Here is a 19387-nt window from a genome sequence, read left to right as displayed (position 1 = left end):
AATATTTAATTTATATGGGGACCAATGGGAATCGGATCTATAGCACAAAAGGGGACCAGAGTTTGCCAATGTAGCTTTCACACTCACTTAGTCACAACTGTTCCGCTCGTTTTAGCATTCCAAACCGGCTTTAAGTTCAGCCAATGTATTTACATGCATAAACGTAATCATGCATTTGATTGGCAATGTCCATCCGCATCACTTAGTCCATCGTGGCTGTTTATTTCCCCCTACAAAGATCTGAGATCCTGTGCTGACTCATACATCCCATTATTCTTGAAAATGAGTGTAATTGCATAAAAGGCAGGAGGCTGTTCCTGCTTCACCAGTTGAATGGGGGGGCTGATGTACTTCACGCATCAATCTACACAACTTCATGCTCTAGTTGGCAATATTCTCCCCATTTCAATTTTTGGTGGAGTTACCTCTGTGCTAAAATTCTTTATGGGAGGATTGCTTTTGATAAAGAAGACAACATGACTTTGAACTAACTTTTTAAAGTTTTAAAGCCTTAGAACTCAGAAATCCCCAGAAGATAAAGACATAAAAGAACGTTTAGTTTTGGTTTGTACAGTATTCTGAATTGTTCACTTTAAAAGCACCAACCATAAACCTGCTCAGAAGGTTCTAGCAACTTAAAATAATGGAAAAAATCCAAATGATTTGCTTGGTTTTAATCTTTTTCACTTTTACTTACCCTTAAGGCTGTATTACACTGCCACTATGTACATGTTGCACATTTTCGACGTATGAATTTTCAGTCTTTTCGTGATACATGCACGAAATGTTTGTTTACATCTTTACGTGAATTCGGTTTTGATCTATTCAACATTTTTGATTAGTTGAAAAACACACAGTTTACACATATTTTACGTCTACGGCACACATGTAACGTTCAAATTACAAAACTGACGCACAAATTTTGGGCCAGATTTGGCTTTCGCGTTGATTTACGTGTTCATGTGTGGTTTATTCACACTTTTTCCGTGGTTTTAACGTCGTGCATTCATCATGGCGCATGCAGGGGGAAGCTAACAAATACAATGCAGGTCATCCAGCAACAATTTATTTTCCACTTGGCTTTTGATAGTTCATATCTACAAAGCATTTAATGTTGTTTGAGAAAAGTATTGTAGTATTGTAGATGGTTGCACGGTGGGGCAGTCGACCTCTGATTGAAGGAGATCGCAGGTTTGATACCACCTTGTGTCCTGGGGCAAAACATTAACCCCACCGGTGGAAGGTTGTTGCCAGTGTTCGGCAGCTGAGCTGCCATCATTGTGTAAATACGTGAATGGGACTGTAAAGCACTTTGGGCCTTCGAGGAAGGTAGAAAAGCGCTAAGTAAATACACGCCATTTGCCATTTTACCATTTACCACCCCGATGGTGTGGATCAGGGAGTCAATATCCTGCTCACGCGTAGCGTTTAACTTGATATCATTCATGTAGGTGACTGGGGGTTCAGATACAGAACAACCATAGGGACAGAGCATCTCTTTGGCAGATGCCACATTTGATGGACACTCATCCAGTTTATCATCGCTTCAAATGTAGTTTCCTCAATCTCACTGACTTTGCTGTAAAGACTCTTTAAGTGTTGTTGATGTTGAACTCCACTGTACAGTGATCCATGTGTGGGACATTGAGTTATAGGCTTTCTTGTAATTAATCCAGGTTGGTGTGTCGTGACCTGCAGTCTTGAGCAATCGTTCTTTCAACCAGGACTTGGTGTTTGGCTCATCTGGCGAGTCTACCAATGCCCTTTTGAGTGTTGCTCATTTATTGATCCATGTACCTACTGATCTTGGTTGCAGTGATGCCTGACATGAGCCTTCATGGTGTGAAAAGACAGTTTATTGGCAGGTAGTAGGATGGGTCCGCATCCTTTTAGGGATCCTTCTGGATCAGAATTGTTCACCCCTGTATTCATATATCCATCATACATACAATTAAAAGAAACACATTCTGACTTGCAATTTTTATTAAAACTATAGACAAGTACAAAGAATGTTATTGAAAAACAGAGTAATAATTAAAAGGTGTATAAAACCTTTGGCTGTAACAACCCTGGGATTCTGACTTTTGAGATTGGCTGACTTTTTCTTTTTTGCTTAGATTTCCTTCAGGCCAAGAACAGTTTGGAGCTGAGTCTTGATTTGTGTTTTATTTTAAATTGACTAAATTTAGGACAACCCTGCAGGATTTCTCATGCAACTCTTCTATTAGTGTCATGACCTGGTGAAGAGGCCACTGCTGTTTTGTGCTGACAAAACAGAGAAATAATCCATGAGGTCTAAAAGAAAACTGAAACGATGCAAGAGCTAATCTTTAAACTGTGATGAACTCCACTAAATGTTAGCTGGTAGACTGGCAGGTAAGGGCTGGCATAAAACTGTACAACCAGGGTGTGTGCAGATGAGTGGCAGGTGTGTTAAAGGTCCCTGCCATTACTCCAGCACACCTGTGGACACAAACCAGGAACCAAAAAGAGAGGCCATAAGACAGCTGCAGCAGTAATAACCAGAAGAGGGAGACAAAGGCTCATAGATTTTGCAGAAAATGATCACGTTTGAATCTCAAGAATTTTTCACTTTCATCAGCACTTGAAATAGGCTTCAGTGTTTTTCCACAATGCAACAGTGTTTTAAACTACAATTTTAAACAACACTACAAAGGCTTATGTGTAATGACTAAATTTAGTAACATATGTCTCCATAAAATTTAGTTAACGGATCACAAGAGAAAGTATAAACGATCAATCCCAGCAAGAATCGATCTCGAGCCACTGGTCATCGCAGTCAAGTCTCAAAAGGATTGAGCTAAAGTTCATGTGACGTCACGCGCCGCCTTTAAACTTTAAAAACCCTTTGGACTGCGTATGTAGTGGAGTTACGTAATCCTTGTGTGTATAAAGAGTAGATCGTTAGTTTGAAGTTCTCCACGACAACGAGCAGTCTCTGAAGATCCTTTGTTCAGGAAACAGTTTCTGTCATGGCGTTCTTCAGCTTTCTTTTCGGTTTGCTTTTAAATGCGCTCTTGGTGCTTTTTATTGTTCTTCTCGTCGCGTTTTTGGGCTACTGCTTGTACATTAAATACACTCACATAAAGTATGACCACATTCCCGGACCTCCGAGGGACAGGTATGTATGTTCAAACTGTTTGGGTTTTTTTGCCCCCTTGTATCCTGATTGTTTGTCGTTTGTTGTCTTCACGTTTTTCTCCTCAGTTTCCTTTTAGGACATTCACCAACATTCCTGAAGATCATGAGAGACGGAGGAGTTGTACACGACAAATTCTTGGAATGGTAAAACCTATTTTCTCCCCCATTCAAACAAACAAACAATTGCACAGGAGGTTATTTACAGAGTATATGTCCAACTTTTCCCATTCATTTTAGGGCAGAGATTTATGGGCCTGTTTATAGAGTCAATGGTCTGCATTTCGTTATGGTGACTGTCACCTGTCCAGAGGCCACCAAGGTAAACAAACTTTGCACACACCTGAGAAATAGATCAAAGCGTTGAAGTTTTATTTAATCTGATTTCAGGAAGTTCTGATGTCACCAAAACACCCGAAGGATAAATTCACCTACAAGAAGCTCTTTTGTTTGTTTGGTCAAAGGTATTCCATGATCCCAACAACACTGTAACCCGCCTGATCTTGATTATAGATTAGTCAGTTATTTATTTATTTATTTATCCATTTTTGTGGACAGGTTTTTAGGCAATGGTCTGGTAACGGCACGAGATCACGAAATGTGGTACAAACAGCGCCGGATCATGGACCCTGCCTTCAGCAGCCTGTATGTTCCTTTAACATCACTTTTAAGTTTCACTATCCATCATTGTTCTTTATACTTCCTGCGGGCACTTTCAGATATCTAAGAGGTCTAATGGGAACGTTCAACGAGAGAGCAGAAAAACTAATGGAAAGACTCTCGGAAATTGCTGATAGGAAAATGGAAGCAAACATGCTCAACCTAGTAAACTGTGTTACTCTTGATGTCATCAATAAGGTACTGAAACACAGTGGACATCTTAAGTTGGCATTTACAAAACGGATGCAAATCTTCAAAGATGTTTGCAAAAAACTTCCAGGTTGCTTTTGGTGTGGAATTGGACCTCCTGAACACAACCTCCCCCTTCCCAAAAGCCATTGAGACTTGTCTTAAAGGGATGATGTACTACGTCAGAGACTCTTTCTTCGAAGTACGACTAAAGCATTGCTTAGCAAATGTTATAATCAGCAGCTTGCTATCATAAGGCTATCGTTCCAGTTCAAACCAAAGAACAGACCCTTTGTCAAGGAAGTGAGGGAAGCCTGCCGCCTGCTGCGTTCAACAGGAGCCAAATGGGTTAACGAAAGGAAAACTGCAATGCAAAATGGTGAAGAAGTCCCAAAGGACATCCTTACACAGATCATTAAAACGGCTGCTGCAGGTCAGAATCTGTACCGGTTTATTTACCTGTTAGATGTTTTCATCAAGTAGTGTTAATGTACTGTTTATTATTTGGGTAATTTTAAATTCCTTTGTTTGTTTTTCTTTTCCAGAGGAAAACATGACTGAAGAAGATGAAGAGTTCATGCTGGACAATTTTGTGACTTTTTTTATTGCGGGTGAGTTTCTTCCTTTGTAGTGACAAGCATTTATCACAAGGATCAATAAATAATTTTTCAGTTTCCAAGTGAAAGGTCAATGATTTTTCCTCACTGACGGTGTTCAACATCACAACCTGATCATTTTTGTGTCATTTCCACGGATGTATGATCTCAAAGGAGCCTGTTTGTCTTTTCAGGGCAGGAAACGACAGCGAATCAACTGGCTTTTTGCATCAGGGAGCTCACAAGACATCCTGATATCCTGGAGAAGTGAGAAGCTACAACAACAAAAAGACCAAAACGCAAGAATTTTGTTTGTCATTGGGGAATTTTTCTGAAAAAAATGTGATTCAATAGATTGCAGAAAGAGGTGGAAGAAGTCATTGGGATGAAACAGGAAATAAGCTATGATGACCTTGGGAAGTTGGTCTACCTCTCACAGGTACGGAAATCTGGAAATGTCAGAAAATGTGGCCAGTAGTTGGCGTTTAAAGCATATTGTTGATGTTGCTTTAGATTTATATCTCCAGAAACACAGATACCAAAATTCAGAGCAAGACCTTTGTGTTTTGTGGCACTAAACACTTTCAAAAGATGTGATACACTGAAAATCAAAGTAAGATCCAATTCATGGACAATTTCTCCTTTTTTTTATTACAAAATGCGAAAAATGTTACTTGTAAAGATTCCAAAAATGGCAGCAACACGTCTGAAATATGGGACAAGTTTTCTCACAGTGTTTTATAATACACACGGTAACTTAGAACACCAGCTAATGTGCCGTTAAAAGCGCTGTGGTTTCCTATCATCAGCATTGATTTGAACTAAAAAATAAAAGAAAGAAGAGAAAAAAAGACCTAAGATGTATAAAAAATGGTTAAAATAATGTTTGTTTCAAAAGGAAATGAATGACTGTAAGTAGGGGGTTGTTTTCCCAAGGTAATCTGCAAAATAATTCTGTTTTTGTACTTATGTACTTCAAGAGTTATGTTTTCTTGATCCTTTTATAGGCAACAAAGTAATCTTATGATCTTAAAATGTCTATAAAATCAGAATAACTGGTTTTTGACCTTGTCAGGTTCTAAAGGAGACTCTGAGATTGTACTCGACAGCACCAGGAACTTCCCGAGAGCTCACAGAAGAAATCACCGTTGATGGGATTCGCATCCCTGCTGGAACCTCCGTAATGGTGAGATTTGGGCCGAAGAGTATTAATCAAATGTTTTATTTACTCCTGACACATTTTACAGATCATATATGAGCTAGCCTAAGTATAAATATTTACAAACGGCATCCAAAATAAAGCGGGATTTTGTTTTCTCCTATTCAGTTCAACTCCTACGTGTGTGGAAGAATGGAGAAATTCTTTAGGGATCCATTAAAATTTGACCCTGACAGATTTCACCCCGATGCTCCTAAGTAAGTACCAGAGAGACCCCAAAAAGCTGGAGTTTTTCCTTAAAGCATGATGTGAAAACTCAAACAATAATCATTTCTTTAGGATATCAGTCATTCACCGATCCTATTTACTCACTTCTGATATTTGTTGTCCTCTGCAGATATTTGTTCATACAGAGAAAAATGTTAATTTCCTTTTACTAAAAGCAAAAGTGTATAATAAAGTCTGTCTCATATCTGTTTGTTTTATAAGGCCGTATTACTGCTACTACCCCTTTGTCCTCGGCCCGCGCTCATGTCTGGGGCAGAACTTTGCTCAGGTGGGTGGGGCTTCCTAGTAAAGCCATGGTTTGACCCATAACACACATAATAATGATTGTGACTAAGCTAAATAAGTATTTTCTTGTTTTCAGATGGAGGCTAAAGTGGTGATGGCCAAGCTGATCCAGAGGTTCAGCTGGGAGCTGGTCCCGGGACAGAGCTTTGACATTCAGGACACTGGCACTCTCAGGCCTAAATCTGGAGTTGTGTGCTCTGTTAGACACAGGAAGGATGAGATTTAGGTTATTCTAACAGTAAAAAGAAGAAATCATAGAAACGTGTGATCAACTTTGTTGGTTTTTGATTTTGTTTTTCCTCTGCTGAGAACATTGTTTGTCTTACTTTGTTTTGTATTGTTTTCAAAGAATGTGCCTTTTTAATATACATTTGGGTTTATTTTAGTAAATAATAGGAGGTTAATGTAATTACGGTTCAGTGACAACGCATCTATATTTTCAAATAATAATGCAACACTTCATATCAGAGTTAAGGCAGTTCATTTTAAGAAATTTGGAAAGAAGTGGATTCATGTCCGTGTGCCTCTGTTAAGGTACATTTTATCTACTCTTTTTTTTTTTTTAACCAATTATGATTATTGACAGATGGTGGCGCTGTGGTCATAAATATTTCCAAAAACATCTGCTAAACTGGACCTTCACATGTCCTATTGTAATCAAATACACCATTTTGAGCTCGTTTATTATAGGTTATCATTGTTTATTGGGGTTATATTAAATCACACATGTATGAAGCTTCAATTGTTGAAGTTAATTTGTATAATTATTATTCATTAGAAAGATTACATATTTTCTAAGCCTGTTTAATTCCCTTTTGGTATCTGGAGGTTGCTGGAGCCTATCACAGCTACTGTTGGGCGAAGGCGGGGTACAACAGCCGTAAAAATATAAATTAATGAAATCAACTTTCAAATGATACAAGTGTACAACAATTTTTTCACTTTGTATGAAATACAAATTACTTTCTAAGCCTCTGCGGGTGGTTTCTTATCCCAACCTCAGGTACTCTACCAGAGGCTTGAGGGTCCTGAGTACGTAGTATTTTTGCTGCTCCTGGTGCCAAACTTTTCTGGGCTGGAATATCTGAGGTTTTTTCCAGGGATCTGCTGGAGCCACTCCTCCTGTTTAGGGGTTATAGCCCAGAGTTCTCCGAACACTATGGAGACCACTGTCCCCTTGGCCTTCCAAGCTTTCTCCAGTTCTTTCATAAGTCCCTGGTATTTCTGTGGTTTTCTCATTTTCCTTCTTCCTGATAGTTCCACAACTTGGAACTGCCACATCCACCACAACACCTTACTTCTGTTCTTTATCAACCACTGCAATAGCGAACCATAATGGAAGGTTGGCCATTACCATTCTCTCAGTCTTCATCTGGCGAAGGACATATTGGAGAAAAAGGGCTACTTAAAATGAATTCATTTGGTTGGATCCAGAAGCAAGGCATTTTCTTTGGGTGACGTTACACTCACTTTATCCAGTTATATGGTATATAGTCAATGATCGACAAACAACTGTTAACACATGGCCACAGCCATGTTTTTCTTTTCACCAACTAAGAAAAGAAATAACTGGACACAATGAATGTTATTTCTAACGTGAGGTCACTTGTTTTTCATTTAGAGCCAGAGCTAATGTTTTTTCTTTTCAAATAAATGTATTTGATACGTACATACATTAAAATTAATAGTAATACAGCAATTTAATGATAGATAAGTGATTGCTGACTAAATTAGGGGTTTTCTTTTTGTTTTGCAAGAAAAGTGCACATTCCCAGGAATGAGGCCCCAGCGAGGATCGAACTCGCGACCCCTGGTTTACAAGACCAGTGCTCTAACCACTGAGCTATGGAGCCTAGTAGCGCGTCACCGAGGACATTTACATACACATACAACTCATCCGTGCACCTTTACCCGGTAATTTTGTGGAGTTGCATAATTTTAGGTGTGCACAAAAGGCAGATCGTCGGTCCGACACACTTCACAAACTGTCCTCCAGCATCTGCTGCTCGGACTACCTTTTCTGTCATGGCGTTCTTCAACCTCCTTCTCAGTTTGCTTGTGAATGCACTTTATGTGCTTTTCATTCTTCTTCTAGTCGTGTTTTTGGGTTTCTGCTTGTACATCAAATACACTCACATGAAGTATGACCACATTCCCGGACCACCGAGAGACAGGTATGTTAAAAAAAAAGCTTTTTCCCCACTCTTTCACCTGTGTCCTGCTGGTGTCGTGCTCTCTGGCGTTTTTCTACCATTTTCCTTCTCTTTACAGTTTCCTCTTAGGACATTCACCAACATTTCTAAGAATAATGAGAGACGGAGGCGTACTGCAGGACAAACTCTTGGAATGGTAACACCTCACTTTTTATTAAAACAAAACAACAACAAAAGGTTTCATGGAGTAGATCATGTCAGCGTATATGACCAAAATTATACCCATTTAAAAATTCAACTTCTTCAATTGATTTTTAGGGCAGAGATTTATGGACCTGTTTTTAGAGTCAATGTTCTACATTTCGTTTTGGTGAATGTGACCTGTCCAGACACCACCAAGGTAAACAGACATTGCACAATTTGAAAAGAAGTTATAAGAAAAGCATAACAGTTGATGTTTTGGTCTATTTCAGGAAATCCTGATGTCATCAAAGCACCCAAAAGATAAATTTCTCTACAAGAAGCTCTTTTACTTGTTTGGTCAAAGGTAGTCCATTAACCCTCCTACACTGTACCGACTGCATAATCTTAATATCAAATTAATCAGTTAATTTTGGTGTTTAAAGGTTTTTAGGCAATGGTCTGGTAACAGCACGAGATCACGAAATGTGGTACAAACAGCGCCGGATCATGGACCCTGCCTTCAGCAGTTTGTATGTTTCTTGTTTTTTGCAAGTTGTGCAACAGTCATTAAGGTTTCATCATCCTCCATTGTTCATTACTTCTTGTGGGTTTGTTCAGATATCTAAGAGGTCTAATGGGAACGTTCAATGAGACAGCAGAAAAACTGATGGAAAGACTCTCGGAAATCGCTGATAAGAACATGGAAGCAAACATGCTCCACCTTGTAAACTGTGTTACTCTTGATGTCATCAATAAGGTACTGAAATATATAAAAATTTTTTTTTGGCATTTACAAAACAGAACAGGCCCAAATTTAACTCTTGTTTATCAAAACTCTTAGGTTGCTTTTGGTGTGGATTTGGACTTCCTGAACACAAAATCCCCCTTCCCAAAAGCCATTGAGACTTGTCTTAAAGGGATGACGTACTACGTCAGAGACTCTTTCTTCGAAGTACGACTAATGCATTGCTTAGCAAATGTTATAATCAGCAGCTTGCTATCATAAGGCTATCGTTCCAGTTCAAACCAAAGAACAGACCCTTTGTCAAGGAAGTGAGGGAAGCCTGCCGCCTGCTGCGTTCAACAGGAGCCAAATGGGTTAACGAAAGGAAAACTGCAATGCAAAATGGTGAAGAAGTCCCAAAGGACATCCTTACGCAGATCATTAAAACATCTGCTGCAGGTCAGGATCTTTACAGCTTCACATGTTGGATGTTCCCATCAATTTGCGTTAATTTACCTTACAAATGGCTTAATTTGTCTGTTGCTTTCTTTATTTAGAAGAGAAAATGACTGAAGAAGACGAAGAATTCATGTTGGACAATTTTGTGACTTTTTTTATTGCGGGTGAGTTTCTTATTTTTGTTGGCAAACATTTTAGGACTCAGTTTAAGGCTGCGAACCCTTGGTATTAAACAAGGTGTTTGGGTTTATCAAAAAGATTTAAAAATATATATGTTTTAAGTATGTGAATTCTTTCCTTGCAATTCTATTTAGGACAAGAAACAACAGCAAATCAGCTGGCTTTTTGCATCATGGAGCTGGCAAGACATCCTGAAATCCTTGAGGAGTAAGAACTTTAAAAGAAGTGTACAACATAAGAGTTGTGCATAACATTAGGGATTTTTTTTTCTTTATAGATTGCGGAAAGAGGTGGAAGAAGTTATTGGGATGAAACGGGAAATAAACTATGAAGACCTTGGGAAGTTGGTCTACCTCTCACAGGTACGGAAATCTGGAAATGTCAGAAAATGTAGCCAGTAGTTAGGGTCTAAAGCATATTGTTGATGTTGCTTTAGATTTATATCTCCAGAAACACACAGATACTATACTTTACAAAACACAATAATGGGACATGTGTTTCTCACGCAGTTTTACAATACATCTGGAAACTGGGAATTCCATTTGTTTTAGCTTTTTAAGTTTCCAGCCACTTCCTCCAGCTCCTCTGGGGGAATCCCTAGGCCTTCCCATGCCAGCCAAAAGATGCAGCCTCTCTGGTATGTCTTGGGTCGTACCCGGGCCTTTGGGATACCTCCCCATGGAGGTTTTCTAAGAGACATCTAAACCTGATGCCTGAGGAGCAGCAGCTCGCCTCCAAACTCTCTCTGGGTGACCTCTTACCTGGTCAACAAGATAGCTCTTGATTTCAGTCACGGCCTGGCGCCTATGGCTCAGCTCCCTTTTCACCACAATGGATGGCAAAATGACTGCAAAACGGTGAATTTTTGTAGTATTTTAATACTGATAAATCAAAGTAATTCCAGATTTACAGTTTGGACAAGCAAATTGCTGCTACTTTTTTCTGGCTTTGGGGGCTGATTTTACTTGGTGAAAGGTCTGGAATGCAATCAGACCTGTTTAGCAAACGACTTGCCATTCAAACAAAATCCTCCTAACATAAAAAGTTGTGTTCAGACTTGTTAATAGTACAGTAAATAAAAGACTGTACTTAGTCGAGAACAACCCACACATCTAAGAGCATCTTGTTCTTGTGAGCGTATGAGTCATTTTTGAGCCTTCCATGCTTTAGGTCCTAAAGGAGACTCTGAGATTGTACTCGACAGTACCAGGAACTTCCCGCGAGCTTGCAGAAGAAATCACCATTGATGGCTTTCGCATCCCTGTTGGAACCAACTTAATGGTGAGATTTGTGCAATAATGTTTAATAATTCTGAGTATAAATCAAATATGTGTATGTGCAATATTTACTCCCAGGACAGATTGTCAGTGAGCTAGCTTAAGTATAAGTATGCACAAATGGCATCAAAAAATAAAGCGTGATTTTGTTTTCTGCTATTCAGTTCAGCTCCTACGTGTGTGGAAGAATGGAAAAATTCTTTAAGGATCCATTAAAATTTGACCCCGACAGATTCCACCCTGATGCTCCTAAGTAAGTACCAGAGAGACCCCAAAAAAAGGTTCTTATTTGAAGTTTCAGTCAATTATTTTTAGGATGTCTCAACTACCTGTTCACCTCTGATGTTTCCAGGTAATGCTGGCTCATTTTTAAGCAGATAAAAGTTATCTGTGGATTCAGGCTGTTAAAACGCTTTCGCCACTATCTCTCATGGGCCATTATATTTTATGAAATGAGTTTTTTTGCATCTAGTTTTTCAAATATTGCTCTGATTTGAATCCTGTCATCTTCAGATATTTGTCCATACAGAGAAAAATGTTAATTTCCTTTTACTAAAAGCAAAAGTGTATAATAAAGTCTGTCTCATATCTGTTTGTTTTATAAGGCCGTATTACTGCTACTACCCCTTTGCCCTCGGTCCACGCTCATGCCTGGGGCAGAACTTTGCTCAGGTGGGTGCGGCTTGCTAAGAAAACCATGGTTTGACCCATAACACACATAATAATGATTGTGAATAAGCTAAATAAGTATTTTCTTGTTTTCAGATGGAGGCTAAAGTGGTGATGGCCAAGCTGATCCAGAGGTTCAGCTGGGAGCTGGTCCCGGGACAGAGCTTTGAGGTTCTGGACACTGGCACTCTCAGGCCTAAATCTGGAGTTGTGTGCTCTGTTAGACACAGGAAGGATGACATTTAGGTTATTCTAACGGTAAAAAGAAGAAATCATGGGAACATGTGATCAACTTTGTTGGGTTTAGATTCTAAGTTTATGTTATGTTTGGCTTCAGCTGAGAAAATTACTTTTAAAACCTTATTCTTCCCTTGATTTGTGTGCTCTTCAATGAATTTATCCCTTTTCCAATTTTCTTAAAATAAATATTTAGATTTGATTCAGCCAATAATGCTAACCTTATGTAATTACTTTTATTGACAAACAAAACCTATTCAAACAATACTGCAACACTCGACATCAGAGTTATGTCATTTTATAAAAAAATAATAAAAAGTAAAGAGCCTTTTAAAGCTGAGTCTGGTCTGTGTTTCTGTCATTGAGGTACTTTTAATCTTGTCTTTTCAGTCAGTATCTGACAATGAACACATGGGGGCGCTGTGGTCATAAATATTGGTTAAAGCACCTGCTAAACTGCAATGTACATCTCTCTCTCTCTCTCTGCTTTGGCATGTAGAAAATCCTCATATCAGCATTAAAATAAACACCAACTTTCTTTGGTTTGATTTGAGGTCATAGCATGTTGTTAAGTACTTTCCATGCCTTTAAAATCCTTATGGTCATGTTTAAATCCTTATGGTCGTGTAAACAGTATTTATAGTGATTACAGGTAAACCACTTTGTTAAAAAAAGTCATGACAACACATGGCGAACGTGAAATTTTTGTCCTTTGCGCACAGTGTGTAGTTTTGTATTTGGTATTTTGTATGTGCAATACTTGTTAATAAAGTTAAAAAATGTCATGACAAATTAATCTCACACAAATTCACATGAACCCAAACCAAAGAGACCTTTCTTCTTAAATTGACTGACCTGTTCAACAACAAGAATGTTGCACTTTTGATCTGATAACTAAGACAAATGAGCCACAGAAAAATAATAAACTTTAGAATTCAAGGTGTGTCTGCTTATCTGTTCTCCATTGTTTTACGTTTCTGAACTATAGTTGTCTCCGTTTTTTTCATCGGTGCCCTGAACGCCTCGCGCTGTTGCTTTTCTTTTTAAGAGAGGGCGGAGCTTCGGTCCTGTGAGGCTTTCGTGTACCTGCTGCCCACTTCACTCCCACGTCTTGATTGGTCGTCTCGGGCGGAATCCACTTGAATGATTTCAAACCCGAGTGTTTGGACACGGACGAGTGGGGAGGCGGGGGGATCTTTGGTTTGTTGGAAAGGACTTTGTTCACCATCACACTAAAACGGGTTTATCCGCGGAGGAGCGCCGTTCACGGGGGCTAGCGCGCGCCGAAGCTCGAAAATGGAATAACATTGAAGGCAACACCACCTCTTTCTTAAAGCGCTTAAAGAGTAATTTTCTTGGATATCTTTTTGCTGAAGTGAGGACCAGCTGGGATTTTTATCTGCTACGTTTTGGACACTGAACTCACCGCTTGTTTCTTGACCTGATTGGAAATCGACCCCCCCTCCCCCCCCGAAAATCATTCAATTAAGCCCGGTTATTGATGGGATGTGAGTACCAACAGTTGTTTACGAAATCCAATAAAGGATTTTCTGTAACCAGATTAGTGGGGCGTTCAATTGATGCTTGGGATTTTGCCCTGCCATCACGTTGATATTATTTCTCCACTGCCCTGTTGAAAATCGGAACATAACGTTCAGGTTTCGGACAATGCGTTCGCATTTTAACTCAACTCCTCGCCTGCGGGTTAGTTAAAAGGGGGTTTGACTAGTTAGTGACCAGAAGCGGCGGTTAACCAGCAGAGAAGAAGATCCCAGCAGCAGCAGCAGCCGGGCAGCCATGGCCAAAAGCCCGTCCGAGGGGCCGAAGGATGATCTGAGCCAGCTGACGGACGACGAGCTGCTGCGGTGCAGCAAAGAGGAGCTGCTCAGGAAACTGAGGCGGGTGGACGGCGAGAAGATGACCTTAATGATCGAGCACGGCAACATGATGAAGGACATTAACCGGAGGCTGCAGGTGCACCTCCACGAGATCCGGAGTCTGAAGGAGATCAACCAGAAGCTCCAGGACGACAACCACGAGCTCCGGGAGCTGTGCTGCTTCCTGGACGACGACCGGCAGAAGGGCAAGAAGCTGTCCCGAGAGTGGCAGCGCTTCGGCCGCTACACCGCCAGCGCCATGTGGAAGGAGGTGGGCGCCTACATGATGAAGCTGAAGGAGCTGGAGGCCACCCAGGAGGCCGTGGTGAGGGAGAACTGCGAACTGAAGGAGATCATCCTCATGCTGGATGAGGAGAGGAACGGGGCGGGCTCCAGGAGCTCCATAGACAGCCAGTCCAGCCTGACCAACCTGAACGGAGGCACCGGGACCGTCAGGGATGTTGGAGATGGGAGCAGCACGTCCAGCACAGGTAGTGCTGGCAGTCCGGACCACCACAACCACACGCACAAGCCCCCTGAGAACAGTAAGCTGGGCCCCACCATAAGGAGATCCATGGATGACCTTTCAGCCCCGCATCACCACAGGAGCATCCCCAACGGACTCAACGGTCAGTTCACACTCCACCATTTGGCTCCAGTGAGGGAGATTGAACAGGTTTGAGGTTCATGGTTGCTTTCCTGCCTCCTTTGGACCAGAAATCAGCGTCCTCACAAGAGCTTAAATGAATACGGATGCTGGGATGAAAATGCCAGCATCCGTCTCAGTTTAGTGAACACATAGCCTCAAATGGATCCATTTGCCAACAAGAACATTCTGCATTTCTTTCGACAGAAAGAAATAAAGTTGACTGAATAGTTTCAGGATCTGTAGAGTGCAGAATGCACAATGGTGGAGGACGTATCAAAAGAAAATTAATCTTAAAATCACATTTCTAAGTATTTATTTATTCAAACTGTTGGGAATCAGGAACAGACTAATAAATGCACTTTTAAAAAGATTCTAGTTATGACAGAATATACGCTGGGCAGGCCACAACCTCCCTGCCCTGATGCTGCTCACCGGTTTTGTTTGACCGGTAATATTAGGTATGGCGCATGAGGGGGCTGTAAGCAGGAGAGCGTGTAAACAGAGAGCTCTCAATTTTGGGGGATGGGAAGGGGGAACAGTCCTCACCTATAACTCAGAGGTAAATTTTTAATGAACTCCTGCCGCTCTGCAGAAATGATATCCTAGGAAACGACACAGGGTTTTTGGATTTTGGCTTGAAGCGGCATAACTAAGATTAAAAGACTACAATGTTTTGCAAATAGATGACAAGCTGAAGTGGGTCTTTAAAGGATCATTCCTGGAGTTTTGTGCAGGTTTAAAAATACAATTAAACTAGAATAGCCAGCCTTTCTTAAATAGACACACAAACGCACACCCTGGCTCAAACACAACCTTAACAGTTTTTTTCCCCTGTCCCATTACATAACATCGGCATTGTGTATGCAGGTGGGTAGTGGCTTTCTAAGCCCTTGTTTTACAGGATGTGTATGACATTGTATGTCCCTGGGGTGTTGTGCGTTTATTGCTGGCAATCATGCACAAATAAACGAGCCTGTACACAGAAAGCTCCGATTCATTTGAGCCCCTGCTTCAACGCTAAAAAGGGATCTTATCTCTTCGAAAACACAAAGTTATGGATCATAAATCTCTCCTCCTTTTATACCCAAGCGAAAAATGAACTTTCTGAAAATGTTGACGGCAAATCGTTATCCTTTTGATAATGATTTATTCGTGAACCCTCTTATGCACACAGGTGGTTTATGCATCAACAGGTACGTCTTTGGTCATGTTCTCTGTAGACGGAAAGCTCTGCTTTTGAATTTTTCTCAGGTGACCAGTTGAAATCTGAACATGCTGTGAGGTCAGACCCCCCCACCCCCCCGTCGTGTGAGGTCCTCGGTGGTTTTATTTAATGCCGTCCAAATGCCATGGCTCCCCTGGGCGTTTAAGAGACAAGCTCGAGGATTGCCACTCAAGTGCTAAATGACACACACACACACACACAGATGGGAGGGGTGGTGGGGGCTCTAGTTTAGGGTTTTCGGCAAGTTGCTTTACTCTTCTGTGGAGTTTGTCATTTGGAGGCGTTCAATTGCACAGATATGTGCATGTGGAGGTGTTTTAAGTGAAGGGGTTCTTCATTGGTCCTGTGGGAGTGGGTGGATGGTGGTTAGAGGTTGGTTGGAAGGCACAGAGGCTTTGGAGACATCCCACCGCCTGCCTAATTGAACTTCTTAAGAATTGGCACATCTACCCAACCTCCCCCCTCTTTATTTCAGCGAGTTGGTTGTGTCTAAGTGCGCCAAGAGTCAAGTCTTGTGTTTATCCAATGAAGCCCATAAATCAGACACTTCCATACAGTGATTTTCCTGACCTAAATGGGATACGGCTTCTCTACGTCTGCATTCAATTTTGAGGGTATGACACATAATTCCACCTGAAATATGATGCCGTCCCGGGGAGCTTGCCTTAAGCCTCGCCATAGTGTTTTATAACTGTGGAGAGCTGGATGAGATTAAGACAAAGTGGCCGAGCGAAGCAGGAAAATGCCGCTTTGACATTGTCCAGAGGAGCTGATAAAGATCCTCTCCCGTAGAAATGCATGTTGACTGTCTGCAGATCCTCACATGGCAGTGCCTTTAAAACAGAATCCTGATAAAGGCTCTCTGAATAACCCCCACATGCCGTTTCTTTAAGTCAGAGAAATGGGTGTAGACTGGAATCAGCGTAATTTACGATGTGTGACCTTCTAAGATCTGACACTTGTATAACCAATGCAGGGTTATAAAAAAAAAAAAGGATATTCAGTTTGCGCTCTCATAGCTGTGTAGCTCCATCCAATTCCACAACAATAAAAATCCACAAAGTCTGGTATGTGGGTGTTCGCCGAAGGCCAGTGAGTTTCTCAATTGGGCTCAACCTATGATTCACTGCCTGAATTGTTATGCTAGAGTATTGGATGGATGCCCAGGTTCTGTAAAGTTGTGTACTATGGCCTTTCCTTTATTGCTGCAGATTTGCTGCAATAGTTACTCACCAGAAGGGAAGGACATTTCCGGAAAAAAAAAACTTTAAAAACTGGTGATTGGTTCCAACCAATGGATCTCTTAAGGGTGTCAGAATTCAGCAAAGGAGAAACACTTCAAACAAAAAAGTTAACTTTGGAAGAACAAAGACGCTGGTATGTTCCGTCACTGCTGTATATGTCGACCATCATAAGCTGTGTTTCCATGAAATTGTGCAAATTGGATTTGCTTAATAAATTAACCTGGAAACATGTCCATTTTTAAAAAACTTAAATTTATGGAAAAAAAGTTTTTGCGGACGGGGGAGGTGGTTTTTGAAGCGCATCAAAAGTGACCTGTTTGGCAAAACTGGAATGGAAACAGTTTCTTCCAATCAAATGAGTCATGTGACCAACAACCGGATGACAATGCGCTTCTTGGTAGGAACTGGCTGCCTTGGGCACTGCACAGCGGGCGCCACAAGAGCATCAGACAGCTCATCAAAAGTTAAGCATGTCATGTGGAATTGTTGTATCCACAGCATTTAAAACAAACAAAAAAAGAGATTTCATCCCTGAAAATATGGATGGGCCGATATAATTTTTCCATCCAATACCGATAACCGATATTTGCCCAAACCGATCATTAAGTGTCTACAGAAACACAAAGTTTAGATTTCCTTTTTGTTTCTTATTAGAAATGCACAACTTTCTTTTACTGGACAATCACATTGTACTTGACCTTTTTAACATTCAGCAAAGGATCTCATAGGAGCAAGTATCACTTTCAAACTTTCATATAAATATATCTGTCAGCATTCAGACTAGGCCTGCACAAAATACCGCAAATTTATCGTTATCGCGACATTAAGCTGTGCAATAGGCATACCGCAAAAGACGGCGAAAATCGCAATAAATGGTTACCTTAAATTTGCTAAAACAATCTCATGGCAGCTTGAAATATTGAACAAATGAAATAAATCCCTTTATGCATTTAACCAATCGGAAGGACCCGTTTACGTTGTTGATCAATCAGATGAGCCCTTTTATGTTTGATGTTTGCCTCCTACGTCGACGAGGGTCATTTGGAGTATAATTTTTAAACTGTTGCAGTGAACACGGAAATTATGTTTTTGGTTGTTTTGCTATCTGTTTATATACCGCGAATTATATCGTTATCGCAATAATAATCACCAATATCGCACATCGCGAGTTTTCCTCATATCGTGCAGCCCTAATTCAGACCATTTATTGAATATTGGACATAACTGTAAACTAAGCTCCCCATTGACAGAATGTATCCCTGTCAAAAATAACATTTACCTGAAAACAGCCGATTATTGACTATGACTGTAAACATAATATTCCCAATCTATTAGGATCAAGTATTCAGTTCAAAACATAAAGTTTTTCTGAAAACAGTCAGAAAAATAGCGGTAGATTTTTTATTATCGGACCGATACAGATAAACTAAAATTATGCAAATATTGTTCGATACTGGCACCTATGTATCACCCATCCCAACCGGAAACGAGCAAAATAATTACATTTTTAAAATAAAATCCATCAATGGGTTTCATCAATCAATATTGCCTTTTTTTTTTTAGAATAATACAGATCATTTGACCCCAACCCATCAAATAGAAGCAATGTTTTTAACATTAAATGTAAATATGCTTATTGATAGACTCAAATATTTTAAATCTAAAGACCATAAACTCTTTGATAAATCAGTAATTCTGGGTACAAAGTCCACTCACAGCATTTGAACTTGAGAATAATTATTGGAGTTCTTCAACCTACTTGTTAGGAGTTCTATGAGTTAGACAACACTAAAATCTATAGACCTTAAACGAGGAGTAAAAGGGAGCGGTCCGTTCACAGACTACAAGGCTCAGGTAGCATGTCTCAGCTTTAGTTCTGAATCATGACAAAGCGGCTCCATTTATACTTTGCCATTTAGAGCTTTTAATCTCAGTTTGTTGGCCCATTTCGATGTGAGAGGCTCTCAGAAACCAGTTGGATAGGATGGCTTTGTATTATCCGTTAGGGAACAAGTCTTTTGCATAAACGTGTTTCGATGTAAAAGCTTGCTATTTTTAGGAGGAACCCATGGCTTTCATAAAGCCGCCCATTTGGGCCCAATTTGCTTCAAATTAGCCCTTAATGAACTTGCTGAAAAGTGATAAAATGGTGTCATTAGCACTTGGCCGTTGAT

General features: G+C 40.4%; 3 protein-coding genes and 1 non-coding gene across 5 annotated transcripts in view; 3 read left to right on the top strand and 1 right to left on the bottom strand.

The window, feature by feature from the left end:
* Positions 1–2571: 2571 nt before the first annotated feature.
* LOC101165274 (cholesterol 24-hydroxylase) lies at positions 2572–7309 on the top strand. Its single transcript, XM_004083353.4, has 15 exons — positions 2572–3142; positions 3229–3306; positions 3400–3481; positions 3550–3623; positions 3718–3804; positions 3879–4017; positions 4100–4210; positions 4279–4441; positions 4554–4619; positions 4799–4871; positions 4959–5043; positions 5680–5790; positions 5932–6020; positions 6253–6319; positions 6413–7309. The coding sequence occupies exons 1-15, from the start codon at positions 2994–2996 to the stop codon at positions 6560–6562; spliced, it is 1524 nt and encodes a 507-aa protein (XP_004083401.1). The 5' UTR covers positions 2572–2993; the 3' UTR covers positions 6563–7309.
* Positions 7310–8116: 807 nt separating this feature from the next.
* On the bottom strand, positions 8117–8189 carry trnat-ugu. Its single transcript has one exon. It is a non-coding gene; the product is annotated as a tRNA-Thr (tRNA).
* A 91-nt stretch (positions 8190–8280) lies between these two features.
* Positions 8281–12558, top strand: LOC101165021 (cholesterol 24-hydroxylase). The gene is made up of 15 exons (XM_004083352.4): positions 8281–8510; positions 8608–8685; positions 8808–8889; positions 8963–9036; positions 9116–9202; positions 9291–9429; positions 9514–9624; positions 9693–9855; positions 9954–10019; positions 10170–10242; positions 10313–10397; positions 11206–11316; positions 11477–11565; positions 11918–11984; positions 12078–12558. The coding sequence occupies exons 1-15, from the start codon at positions 8362–8364 to the stop codon at positions 12225–12227; spliced, it is 1524 nt and encodes a 507-aa protein (XP_004083400.1). The 5' UTR covers positions 8281–8361; the 3' UTR covers positions 12228–12558.
* A 734-nt stretch (positions 12559–13292) lies between these two features.
* Positions 13293–19387, top strand: part of ccdc85c (coiled-coil domain containing 85C) — a 39567-nt gene continuing 33472 nt past the window's right edge. Inside the window, exon 1 of one of the 2 annotated variants that reach the window (XM_023952895.1) lies at positions 13293–14724. In XM_023952895.1, the coding sequence (XP_023808663.1) occupies positions 14016–14724 (709 nt within the window). In that variant the 5' untranslated portion in view covers positions 13293–14015. The remainder of the gene's footprint in view (positions 14725–19387) is intronic. The other variant, XM_023952896.1, reaches the window with a different exon arrangement.

Source organism: Oryzias latipes, chromosome 24 (genome assembly GCF_002234675.1).
Source record: "Oryzias latipes chromosome 24, ASM223467v1".
In the NCBI taxonomy this organism is placed as follows: Eukaryota; Metazoa; Chordata; class Actinopteri; order Beloniformes; family Adrianichthyidae; genus Oryzias; species Oryzias latipes.
The sequence above is the reverse complement of the archived record's forward strand: the minus strand, read 5'-3'. Positions and strand labels throughout refer to the sequence as shown.

What these genes read in the sequence shown, in the direction of transcription:
- LOC101165274 (XM_004083353.4), top strand. Translation starts at nt 2,994, where the DNA reads ATGGCGTTCTTCAGCTTTCTTTTCGGTTTGCTTTTAAATGCGCTCTTG. An exon ending in CCTGTCCAGAGGCCACCAAG is followed by an intron (nt 3,482 to 3,549) that starts GTAAACAAACTT and finishes ATCTGATTTCAG; the next exon opens with GAAGTTCTGATGTCACCAAA. An exon ending in CATCCTGATATCCTGGAGAA is followed by an intron (nt 4,872 to 4,958) that starts GTGAGAAGCTAC and finishes GTGATTCAATAG; the next exon opens with ATTGCAGAAAGAGGTGGAAG.
- LOC101165021 (XM_004083352.4), top strand. Translation starts at nt 8,362, where the DNA reads ATGGCGTTCTTCAACCTCCTTCTCAGTTTGCTTGTGAATGCACTTTAT. An exon ending in CATTAAAACATCTGCTGCAG is followed by an intron (nt 9,856 to 9,953) that starts GTCAGGATCTTT and finishes TTCTTTATTTAG; the next exon opens with AAGAGAAAATGACTGAAGAA. An exon ending in TGGGGCAGAACTTTGCTCAG is followed by an intron (nt 11,985 to 12,077) that starts GTGGGTGCGGCT and finishes TCTTGTTTTCAG; the next exon opens with ATGGAGGCTAAAGTGGTGAT.